Consider the following 12,768-nt stretch of genomic DNA (forward strand, 5'->3'; position numbering starts at 1 on the left):
GTTGGGTAAAGCATAGTGTAGCGTGCACGGGGGTAGGGGTCAGGGCTGGTAGGTGATGCAATCTAAACATGAAGACATAAGCCAGATAGCAGCTCCTGCAAGGGCTCTTTTGTACAGCGGTATCGGCACTATGCTTCAGTGCGGGACGTCCCGGGTTCGCATCCCACCTCCGCCTGTGAGAAACCCCTGCCTGCAGGAACTGAGATTGTTACAGTATATATTAAAAAAAAAAACATGGCAAACCAGGGTATGGTAAATTCATAGTAAAACCATAGGACCAAAGATGGTAAAAGTGCAAAAATATCGTGGTCAGCTTTTCTAAGGGTAATAGGCCACACTGTGTGGTTTTGGTTTAAGACTACAGGTGCTTTCCTTTTATAGTGATGTCCTAAAGGCCATTGAAAACCGACTGTATTGAATCTGTGTCTCTGTCTGTGCCTGGGCAGGTTGGCTGTACAGAGAAGTGCACGGAGGCTGGATCAAGATGAGGAGGCACTGGTTTGTCCTGACTCAAGACTCTCTGGACTTCTACACCAGCAACGAGAAGAATGCCAGGAGGCTGGGATCACTGGTCCTGACCAGTCTCTGTTCTGTCATCTGGCCCGACAAACAAAGCTACAAAGAAACTGGTGAGACTGCAATTCAGTTCAAACAAGACCTTTGCCGGTGTACAGCATTTTATTTGACATTTTTTACAATTTTAAACAAGTATTTGAATGTTTAGGAAGCGCTTTTAAAATAACGTCCGCAGATTCATAAGGAATTCTGTCTGAAGACCACCAGAATAAACAGGGAATTCATGAGGAAAGGATGGAGGGGAAAGAGCAACCGAAATGTTCTTAAAAAATAATGAATTAACAGGGGGCTGAATTCCAAATGAATGACTTTAGGAAGCGCAGAAGATATTCCAGTGTGATTCAGATGGAATTCATTCTGAATCTGCGGCCGATATTTTAAAATGTTGCACAATATTCTTTCATTTGGAATTGGCTGGAAAACCATAGTATAATGGAGACCATATTGTAGAAAAAAAAAAAAAACCTCTGGAGTAAAATAAACGTTGTAGCTGTTAAATAAAGGAGTGGATAACTCTTGTGTACAGCAGAAAGCATGTCATTTATTTCAGACATCTTTGATACATCGGTTTCCATTGCGTGATCCATTTTTTGATACAGCCCTTGACTGAATCTGTGATGAACGCGATCAGTTCAGAGTCTTGCAATCATGTGAGTGTTGCTTTAAGGATGACTAACACTTGGTTTTGATCACACACTTTCAGCGGTTACCCATATAAATCAAGCTGTTTATAGAATTCCTTCAAAGGTTTACTGTTTTGTCAATAAAGAAATGCTTTGCAGTGACTCCTTTGGAGTTTTCCACCCAAGCCCATTCTTTCCAACCTCCGCCCTCCTTATCTTTCTGCAAATAGCATTGATAGCGACAGCCTGGCTGTTGGACTAGGAGTCATTTATTGAAATAAGCTGGCTGCTGATATCAGGGCTTTCTGTGCTAATGCAGTTTGTAATGGATTAGACTGCTGCACTATGGATTCTCGTGCAACAGGCAATATAACACTACAGCTGAAAACAGCCTTCAAATGAAGGAAACTTATTGATAGAATTAATTTCGATGATGACGTTGGCATTGTGAATAAATACAGCTATTCAGAGATCCTTTTTAACATTCATTTCTAATGGATTTTTATGAAAATTTGACACAGTCAGTTTTAGTGATCAAGAACAAACAAAGCAGTTCCCAGTGTTGTTGTAAAAGTTTTACCCCTGTTTAGTATGTGACATTGACTGACCACAACGTGTTGGTTTGACTGGTGAGAATGTAAGCCGGAGTGTGCTGGAAACTCACAGCCCATGAGTCAAAACAGGATCTCGTGGGCTTAAATACGACACTTTTATAATAGGGAATTTCTGCATTTGATTAGCCAATCCAACTTGATATTATCACTAACGTCAACTGAAACTGTTACAGCGTGAGCACATTTTGATTCAGGCCAGCGATACGCTTTTTTTTCATGTGTTTTTTTATTTTATTTTGTATATCATTTATATTGTAGTTTTATGTACTTTTAAAAATACAAGAGATTCATTGCTTGTTTTCTTCTCGTGTTTTACAGGCAATTGGAGCATCACGGTGTACGGTCGCAAGCACAGCTATCGGTTGTACACAAAGCACTTTAACGAGGCGGTACACTGGGCATGTGCGATACAGAAGGTCGTAGACAGCAAGGCTCCTGTCGAAACCCCGACACAACTCCTTATCCGGGACATCCAGGTCAGTTAACGGCAAACCTGGGGTCAATTTATAATATTTATAATTTGTTTGCTGAAATTGCAGTTCCAATGCAAGTTTGTTCAATTGCAGTTCCAATTATGCAGCAGTAATTTTTATAATTGAACAATCACAACAATTTATTATTTCTCCTAAAGTATCAATTCCAATTCCTTCGACGGAATTGGGAATTGTTTTTAAAAAGGAATTTGAATTGTAATTGAAGAACAAGAATCCAACCCAGATCATTGCACACTTTTAAATGCTTGCGTTACACCCTGTAATACGCACACAAAAAAATGAGCACACAGACCAGATCTGCAAATGAGCGCACAGACCAGATCTGCAGCTTTACTTCAACTTTTGCATCGCTGAGCAAAATTACCTCATTTAATTTCACGGGAGAGAGAATTTAAGAGAATGACCTTAAAAAAAAAAAAAAAAACCTGCACAAGAAAGGGGAACTGAAATACTGCAGAGAATCGAAAGTCAACGCCCCGGATATAAAGGATAGTTCTGCAACAGAAACGTCAGTTTTTTTTTTTTTCTTTGTTTTTTTAATTAACCCTTAGAGTCGTGCTTCCATATGATTTTTTTTTTATTGTGAAAAACAACAAACCACACACAAAGAAACAAGAAAAAAAGCAGTTTCGATCTTGCAAACTAGATGCACTGATAAGGTTAGATACGAGTGCAAGTGAAATACAGATTGGGTTAAGTGCAGGATTAAATACAGTAAAATAGGGAGCAGATAAGTGCAAGTTAAAGTGCATTAAAGGCTATATTGTCCAGAAGGGAAGAGTTGAGTTTTACAGGTGTTGTCTGAAGAGGTGTGTCTTGAGGAGGCGCCGGAAGGTGGTCAGGGACTGGGCAGTCCTGACAGATGTAGGAAGGTCGTTCCACCACTGCGGGGCGAGGGTGGAGAAGGAGCGGGCTCTGGAGGCAGGGGAGCGTAGAGGAGGTACAGCCAGTCTTCTAGTGCAGGCGGAGCGGAGAGGTCGGGTGGGGGTGTAGGGAGAGATGAGGGTCTGGAGGTATCTGGGTGCAGTCTGGTCAAGGCATCTGTAGGCGAATACAAGAGTCTTAAACTGGATGCGAGCGGTGATCTGGAGCCAGTGGAGTGAGCGGAGCAGTGGAGTAGCGTGGGAGAAGCGAGGCAGAGAGAACACTAGGCGAGCAGCGGAGTTCTGGATGAGCTGGATTGGACAGGTGGCGGACGCAGGGAGGCCAGCCAGGAGGGAGTTGCAGTAGTCTAGGCGGGAGAGTACCAGGGTCTGGACGAGGAGTTGTGTGGAGTAGTTGGTGAGGAAGGGTCGGATTCTTCGTATGTTGTTCAGGAAGAATCGGCAGGTGCGTGCTAGAGTGGAGATGTGCTGGGAGTAGGAGAGGCAGGGGTCCAGGGTTACTCTGAGGTTCTTGGCTGAGGAGGAGGGAGAGAGCGTGGTAGATTCCAGAGGAATGGAGATAGAGAGATCAGAGGAGGGTGGTACTACTACTGGTAATTAGCTGGCTTGGGAGGTGCTCTTGTAAAAGCAAGCACCATGTCAGCTTCACCCATTAGCACCTGTGATTCACAGCATGCTGGAGACAGAACAGACTGCCAGCAGAAACGCTTGACTGGCGAGTGCATGGCTGTCTTTCCTGCGAAGCAATACAGGCGCACTCCTTTCTTTCTGGGGTGGGGTATGAGTCGGTGGGAAAAGTGTGCTGAGAAGCCTTAACCCATTGAACTGTAGAATCGTAAGTGGAATGGAGCTGAGAGTCCAGGTGCAAGCAATATGAGCAGTCTGCCTTTCCTTAAACCTGTTTGTGAACCATTACCAGTAGTAGGTCCTGCCTTAGTCTGCAGATCTTTAATTCATTCCAGGCAATCGCGGTCATGTTAATACCACGTTTCAAAGCGTTTATAATTTGTATCTTACCAGGCAGTGATGCAAATATGTTCTAATAACAGGTTAAAGCCAGTGCATTAGTATTAGCTTGTGGGATCTCTATCTAGGAAGTGCGTCATGTGTCTTGGAGGCAGTGCCTGCATTGACGTGGAAATTATTATTATTTTTTTTTTAATATATAATAGTGCCTTTTCCGATGCACTTCAAGACCCACCCATTTAAGACATCGGCTTTCCATTTTTATTGTCCAAAACATTACATAGTGTAGAATGTGGGGAGGGGTGTGGTTTTCAGCCAGTACACTGTGTTCTGCTTCAGAGAGTGTCAACCGGTTCTCCTTGTGTTTACAGAGAGAGCAGGCGAGACCGAAAAAAAATGACAAGACACTTCAAGCTGTTATTAATAGAAGTTGAGACTTAGAGAGAGAGAGAGAGAGAGAGAGAGAGAGAGAGAGAGAGAGAGAGAGAGCGAGCGAGGGCATTTAATTTGCAACAGCTGTCTGAACTGTGTGCTACTCATCAATCTCTTAACTATTTTTTGCAGAAGTTACTCAAGAGTGCTTAGTTCAGGTGGCTGTAAAACTGTTTTAGAATATGAAGTGCCTGCATACAGTGACTGGCAACAGCCAAGAAGTGTGCATGCACCTGCTCTTGCAAGAATAACAGAAAGGTTGTCCCCTCAAGGCTTGACCCTTTTTAGCACCCTATTTGCTCCTACTAAGGGAATTTAATTTAGCAGGATACGATGTGATTGTTTTATAAATGCTCCTAGTATTTTTTATTCTACTGCTTCACCTGCTAAGCTGTTGCGTGCATTTTAACTCTTTGCTGAGATGGAAATAAGACTCCTGTTGCATAGCAGTCTCACCCATTCCTGGTTTTAATACAAGCTTGATTAACCACAGTGTGTGTGTGTGTGTGTGTATCGGTAACAAACTCAGGTGTGTCTTATTAAACTCAAAGTAAAAACAGGACTGGATCAAACCGCTATGCAGTGGGAGTCTTATATCCATCCCTGCTCCTGTGTAAAATAAAAGTACTTCCTAAGCTTCTTTGATTTGCTTCCATTCTATGCCCTCTCGTCCTGTTCCAGTTGTGACCTGGGTTGAAGTGAACTGACCGATGCCGACTTCATTAATATTTCAAAAACTCTTATTGCTTTGAAGCCAAGCTGGACTTGTGTAATAACTCACTACTAACAGCAGTTTGTTGGAGAATTAAAAGTATTGTCTTGATAATCCTCAGCACGATGAGACAACAGTGCAAACAAGCTCTCCTGTTGCTCATTGGATCTGGGAGGCTAGACTTTAATTCCCAGACGTTTGCTCCTAATGCATTAGAAATCTCTTATCAGTCACCGCATTGAAGTTCCTTCTAATGTTTCTCTTTCATTCAATTATAAGGTCTTAATGGCAAGGCAGGGCTGAGTCATAAACCTTCACACACGCTGGTTCATAATGCTTTAACTCAAGCTCTTTTAACTGGATTTTGTTTTCATGTATTTCCTGTAAGACCCGACTAGACTAAGTTCTGAAATTAAGCGGCTGCTAGGAACCGGAATAGGCTTGGATGGGCTGAAGGACCGCCTGTCATTCGTACGTCTTTGTATGTTCTTAAGCATAAGAACCATATCTGTCAAGAACACATGCCTTTTAAAAGCTGCAGATGAGGCATTAAATTAATGAGTTGGTATTTCGCTAGTCTTGTACCTGACATTGTCGCCTCTAGGGCTATTGCACTGCTGTATAATTAAATCAATTACAGGTCGGTAACCTGCCAGCTTGAGATTTATACAAGTCTTCACCACACTGGTTCCTAGTCAGTCCCAGGAAGTCATTTGGTGGGCAGGGTTCCCTGCTGTGGGGCTTGGCGTGGTGCCAGTGACGTCAGGCAGCAGGGTGCATTCTGGGAACCTGACCGGAGAAGCAGGAAATGAGCCAAACTCAGGGAGGGGCAGGGTGAGCGGAGTGAAAATTGAGCCAGCCTGCAGAAAACGACTTTCTAGCAAACTGCCATAGGAGGTGTACCGCTGTGACCAAAGGGTTACAATCACCTCGAATTTTAGGATTGAGACACAAAAAAAATAAATTATATGATCATTACTGGAAGTCATAATAGCAGTACAGTATTTCATGTTTGATTTCTAAATGTCACATTTTTCAATTTTTGTTGTTTTTTTCGTGAAGTGCTGTAATGGAAAACTACAAAATGGTGTGTAATTCAATATGTTAGCGAAACATTATTCATCAGGTTTCATTCGACTTTATGGAGCAAAATTTGTTAATTCTACAAGGGGATGCAAAACATTTAGCCATAGCTGTACACCTGCCATAACACTGTCAGTAAGGTTCCAGCATTAAAAAAAAAAGAAAAAAGGTGAGGGCACAATGGATGAATATAATTCAAGAGGAATTGAGGACTAGGTATTTAAAACCTTTAGCTTTTTAAAGGGAGTACACCTTTTGTCACTGTGCTGTAATCCTGGTAGCGTTGCTAAGGATAAGCTAGTCTAAACAGGTAGGTATAGTCATTTTGATATGAGGCTCACCTGGGTGGGGACCCCAAAGGGAATTCCCACTCTGTGCATCACTAAGAGGTCCCCTGCCCACTCTGTGCCACCTGGGTACCTGGAGCCTACAAGCTGATAACCACGATTTACTGTACAATCTGTTGTCGGGGATCAATACTGTGGACATGTTGAAAGTACTGTTTTTAATAATGCAACAGTTTCGTTTCAATGAAACCAAGACTGGAAACCCTATCTAAGGTCCTATATTTGTACTTGCTAGAACCAAAGTCATTGTATTTATCTTGCTCTTAATTGTATTACTTGTACTGTGATTCTTGAAATGTATTTTTGTTTACGACTGTAAGTCGCCCTGGATAAGGGCGTCTGCTAAGAAATAAATAAATAATAATAATAATAATAATAATAATAATAATAATAATAATAATAATAATAATAATAATAATAATATATACAGACCATTGAGAATGGCTGCGTTTTCTGCTGATCGCTTCAGTCCATTCCAGGAGCTTTTAAAACCCTCTCTCTGCTTCTGTTATTTATACTTCAGGAGGGATAATCCAAAAAGAAGGTTTGGGTTCCATGTTCATTGTTTGCGTGTTCTGTTCTGCAGGAGAACAAGTGCAACGCTGAAGCTGTGGAGCACATCTACAATCACAACCCCATCCTGAAACACACTGAGAGGCCTCTCTACTCCTCTCTGCTTCCCTTTCCGTACGGCAGTCTGGAGCACACCGGTAAGCCTCTTTATTCTCTCGTATCTGTGACAGTTTTTACATGATACACTCCTGTGGTCAGTGGTGTATTCCTAAATCTGAAGGTACCAGAACACCATCAAAATATAGATTTTCTTATTCAAGGATTATTATAGGAATTGTATTTGTGTGCTGAACTTCTAGTAACACATATAACAGGTAATGCATTTATCTCAGTTCTGCCAGTATTTCCTCAAAGTGCCTTTCTTCCTCTTGTCAGAATGCTTCACTTTACGTGTCGGTGGCTTTGCTTGTGTTTGTGTCCGCAGTCGTAGTCAATGCACTGTTGCTGTCATCTTCGTCAGCGTTTTAGCCTTCTTAGAAGTAGCTCATAAAAGAAGTTGTTCCTGATGCTCTTTTCATTGCATCAAGAGGAATGCTGACTGAATTGTGTGGGAGATGTGAGTCATGTGACTTAGCGTGCCAATAAATGATGCGAGTTCGGACTACACCACTGCCTAGCCTTCGGCTACATTTTCAAAGTGTTTACTCCAGTCTTAAATTAACTCCTAACTTTTTTTAAAGGTAATTTTCCAAAATGAGAACGAACAACTTCAGAGAGTCCTTGAATTAATTTCCTTAGTTGTCTAGTTTTTGTTTTAAAAAAAAAACAAAAAAAAACTAGAATTAAGACTGCTGTGAAGTCTTTGACAATACAGTATGCCTCACAGACCCAAACCAATGCAAAACACACACATAGACACGATGCAATTATTAGGAGATTGGCAAATTTGTAGCTGCTTTTTGGGTGCCAAAACGAAAAATAAGTCTGCTTTCAGCTGGTTTGTGTAAGCGTATAAAAGACTAGCGAGGGAGGGAGGTCATGACCTGAGAACACAGCTTTGTCTCATCCAGTTCTCATAATCTCAGATCTTTATCAGATCTCTGCTGCCTGCACCTTGCATGACTGCTGTTCTTCTCTCGCCAGCGATGAGATCTATAGAGCCGACATTTCTAAACTGGAGAAGGTCAAGTGTTTTATTATTTCACGCTTTCCATTAGCACAGCTGTCCGGGGGCATGAATTATCAGCAGGCTGTTGTGTTTGGTAGCCCCTTTTATGTACCGCCAAACGGTAATGAAACAATTGTGTCATTGCTTTTGCTTTTTCTTGGCCTTGTTTTAAAACTGGATGTTCACTTTTTTTGGGGGGAGGGGGGGGGGGGGGGGGGGGAGTATTCCATACTGTATGAGCTACACCCGAATGGACAATCGCATGCCCGTAACCTCCACAAACAGAGAATCATTTCATAGGATTACACAGGATGATGTTAAAAATGAGCAATTTTTATTATTTTTTTTTACAGTGCCAATATGCATTTAAGAGCATGTTTTACTTTTATTAGATGTGTTTTTCCTGTTTCCAGTTCACAGTGCGAAGGGTTACACCACGCTGCGAGATGAGGCGGTGAAAATCTTCAACTCCCTACAGCAGCTGGAGTCGGCCCAGGACCCTGTACCCCTCATCCAGGGGGTGCTGCAGACCTGCCTGGACCTGCGGCCGCTGCGGGACGAGGTGTACTGCCAGCTGGTGAAGCAGACGAGCGGGACACCCAGCCCGGACACCCCGGCACAGCTCCGATACTGGCAGCTGCTCAGCTGTATGAGCTGCACCTTCCTGCCCAGCCTCTCCGTCCTCAAATACCTGCACTTCCACCTCAAACGGTACCCCTTTTAAAAGTTTGTTTGGTACGCATTGCAACCCCCCCACACCACCCCCCAGCAGTATCGTCCAATCAGAGCACAGATTCATTCATTTATTTATGCAGCTCCAGCACAAACCCAACACTTAATTCTCGTCTTGTCGTTATACCACAGCCCCGTTTTGAAATCTGTATCGCAGTTAAATTTAGATGCCATGTGTGCATCTTGGTTCAGCTTGAACACAGCGCATCAGAAATTTAATTTTGTACCTGATTTCCTGTTGTAATTTTTATTTTATTTTTATTTTTTCGAAAGACATTTTTATTTGGTACTTGATGGGTTAAAAAACAAAAAAAAAACAAAAAAAAAAAAACACATTGAGATTGCAAAACGCCCAACGTCACTAAACAGGTCCGCCCAGGCCCTGAGCTGTATGTACACATGAGCCTGAGATTCTGAAATGGCAACTGGGGTAGACCATTGGAGAGCAGAAAGAGGAGTGTCAGAATTCAGTGGAATTTTTTTCCTAATTTTATGACGGACCAAACAAATCTTTAAAAATACATTTTGAGAGCGACTCGAGTATCGCAAGGAGGAAACCGACAGTATGGATGAGCAGATTCACCCTGGCAGTACATTTAAACCTCGTGCACCTCATTGCAAAAATAAGTTAGCAGACTTTTTGTTTTGTGGGACACACATGTCCCTTGTACCTTAAGGTTTAAAAAAAACAAACTGTAAAAATAAACAAACACCTGACAGCCTTTGAGTGGCTTCACTCTCTATCACTGTGTAGTTCATAGTCATTCATTCATTCATTCATCATATTTTTACGTTTCTTCGTGTCATTCCATTAGATATATAACAGCACTTCCTCATACAGACACGGCATTATTTCATTCATTCATACACACTGGGCAGGTATAGCCAGTTGGAGCACATTGGGAAGTGTCAGATTGATGTTAAAAGCTCCTGAAAAGTGTGGTAGTTAAACTAATATGACTCTTGCATGCAGTAGGGCTGGTGTCACTTATTTAACAGTTCAATGCATGGTGCCAGTGTGCATGAAGAGCCGTTTATAATTATCCTACATGACTGTCTGCCCCGTCTCCTGTTGCCCAGAGTACAGAGTCAATACCCGGACACTGAGATGGATAACTACTCAGCGTTTATATCCGAAGCTCTGGGGAAAACCAAAGGGAGGGAATGCGTGCCGTCCTGGGAGGAGATCCGGATCCTGATAAACCGGCAGGAGATGATCTGCAGTGTCCACTACCCCGGCCAGGGCTGCTGCAAGCTCCCCATCAGCTCCCACACCACCGCCGACGAGGTGAGGGACAGCGGGACATACCCAGCGGGCACAACTACCAGCCTTGTTCATGGTATCGTTTGCCAAAAGAAATCTTAACAAAATTAAATATGTAAGAGAAGGTATTGTATAAAACAATACAGAATCACCTCTCAAACCATAAGAAATAAACGAACCAGCACTTGTAGAAAATACAGAGAACATAATCGTTCTGATTGGAGGTTTAAGCCACCCTGTGCTTTTTTACTTTGTTACTGATCCTCAGGGCGTGGTGCTGTTGTTGTGTGCAGGTTGTGAAGAAGATGAAGGAGAGGTTGGGTCTGCAGCTCAGCCGCAACATCTTTGCACTGTTTGAAGGGAACACCTACAAGGAGCAGGCAGTAGGGGGCAGCACCATCGTCGCAGACATCCTGACTAGGTTTGAAAAGTAAATATTGCTCCCAAGCCTTGACTATTTTATTTTCCACAACCGTGATATAGATAGATAGATAGATGGGCAAAAGTTTTGCATCATCTGGAATTTTAGGATTGAGACCCTTTTTTTTTTTTTTTTTTTTTTTTTTTTTTTAAATGTAGATTTAGAAATGTCATTTTTTTTTCAATTTGTCAGTTTTTCATTAAGTATATTGAAAACTACAAAGCGGTATGCAATTTAACATGCTAACGTAACATTGTTCAGCAGGTTTCATTCAAGCAAAATTAGATAGAATTCTATAGGGTGATGCAAAACTTTTGGCCAGAGCTGTATATGTATGTATGTATGTATGTATGTATAGGTATATATATATATTCAAAATGCTGTTCTAGACTGTAAGCCATCAACAGTTTCATGCAAATCTTTGTGTGAAGGGCTCATTGACAGCCCATTGGCTGTGCTGAAGCAGTGACAGGTAAGATTGTCTGTATGGTGATGATGACACAACCCTGGCAGCAAGCAGAAGAAGCAGCTGCTGAGTAGGGGAAGTGCTCGACTCTCCTTGGAAGTCAGTGTTGAAATACAGCAGCATTATCACACGGCCGTCTTTCATTCACAGCCTCGCTGCTAGGGAGCCTGAGTCAGAACACCAATGGAAACTCTGTTTCAAGCTCTACTGTTTCCTGGATACAGACAGCGTCCCCAAAGACAGCATCGAGGTCACGTTCCTTTTTGAACAGGTACCACAGGTCGGGGGTCAAGCGCCCTCACCTTTTGTGTTGGACGCAGAGTGCAAAGCACACGTAGTGTATCGACACCCAGAAATGATCTGTATTAATTCTATTGCCGCTATGCAAGCAAGTCCTTGCTAGATTGGTTATTGTATAGGTTCTGATACCTACCCGATCATCCCTCTCCAATCCACTTCTTTTTAGTGCAGAAATACACAGGTATGCTCACCATTAAACTGACAATATTACCAGCTGTATACATGCATTACCCAGTACTGATTTATTTCTCATTTTAGATGTTAAGAAACCAAGTAGACCAATATCATGGCAAGTTCCTTCAATAGACAGCACACTGCAGAAAAAATGTCAACTTTTCTGATAGTTTTACCTTTTTTACGTAGAATTCCGATCTGGCGTTTTAAAGTGCTATTTTTGATTTAAGGAAAAAAAACAAAATCTATTACATTGAAATATACCATGACTGTAATGACATTGGCCATAGAGTAAAAAGCTTCCCCCGTTGGATTCTGCAGTCCCATGCGATGGTGATCCAGGGCCACTTGCCTGCCTCCGAGGAGGACCTCCAGTTGTTGGCGGCCCTGCGGCTCCAGTACCTGAACGGAGACTTCAGCACCCACACGCCCTCGTCCCGGCTCGAGGAGCTCTTCCCCAGTCACATCATCGAGGCGAGAGCCCTGGCTTCGGCCAGGACTGCTCCTGCTAAGCCGGTCCGCTGCCCCGCGAGCTTCCTGACGGGGGCGCTGCACGTGGGGCTCTGGAGCCACACCACCGTGCACAAGCTGAAGGCTGAGGAGTGCCTTCGCTTCCAGTGCCGGCTAAAAGAGGAAGGGGCCGCCATGATGGCTTCAATCGTGGAGCGCTGGAAGACCCTGCAAGGCCTGGCCCGGGAGGATGTCATGGTGGCTTACCTCTCCGTCGCCAAGCGATGGCCCGGGTTTGGCTCCACCCTTTACGAAATCGACTTCTATATTGTGAGTGGCTCACTTTGATTTCAGTAGCTCCTGACGTCTTGTATCATAACTAATAAAACGCTCAATCTTGCTGAATTAAGAAATGCTAAAAGGAGCCAAGTACAAAATGAATGACAAAAAGTTCTGAGGACGAGCCTTTTTCGTTCTTTGACAAACTTGTAACGTTTCCAGCAAGGTGCGTGCTTAACTGGTTACAAACCATCATCAGCATTGTTGTTG

At 42.9% G+C, this 12,768-nt stretch overlaps 1 protein-coding gene across 4 annotated transcripts in view; it reads left to right on the plus strand.

Moving 5' to 3' along the window:
* Positions 1 to 12,768, plus strand: part of LOC117435032 (unconventional myosin-X-like) — a 33,666-nt gene that overhangs the window by 16,732 nt on the left and 4,166 nt on the right. For 2 of the 4 annotated variants that reach the window (XM_059002880.1, XM_059002883.1), the window contains exons 4-11: positions 447 to 629; positions 2,132 to 2,289; positions 7,318 to 7,441; positions 8,805 to 9,123; positions 10,225 to 10,432; positions 10,702 to 10,838; positions 11,446 to 11,566; positions 12,091 to 12,549. In XM_059002880.1, the coding sequence (XP_058858863.1) occupies positions 447 to 629; positions 2,132 to 2,289; positions 7,318 to 7,441; positions 8,805 to 9,123; positions 10,225 to 10,432; positions 10,702 to 10,838; positions 11,446 to 11,566; positions 12,091 to 12,549 (1,709 nt within the window). The remainder of the gene's footprint in view (positions 1 to 446; positions 630 to 2,131; positions 2,290 to 7,317; positions 7,442 to 8,804; positions 9,124 to 10,224; positions 10,433 to 10,701; positions 10,839 to 11,445; positions 11,567 to 12,090; positions 12,550 to 12,768) is intronic. The other 2 variants (XM_059002882.1, XM_034057894.3) reach the window with 2 other exon arrangements.

This window comes from Acipenser ruthenus, chromosome 28 (assembly GCF_902713425.1).
Source record: "Acipenser ruthenus chromosome 28, fAciRut3.2 maternal haplotype, whole genome shotgun sequence".
In the NCBI taxonomy this organism is placed as follows: Eukaryota; Metazoa; Chordata; class Actinopteri; order Acipenseriformes; family Acipenseridae; genus Acipenser; species Acipenser ruthenus.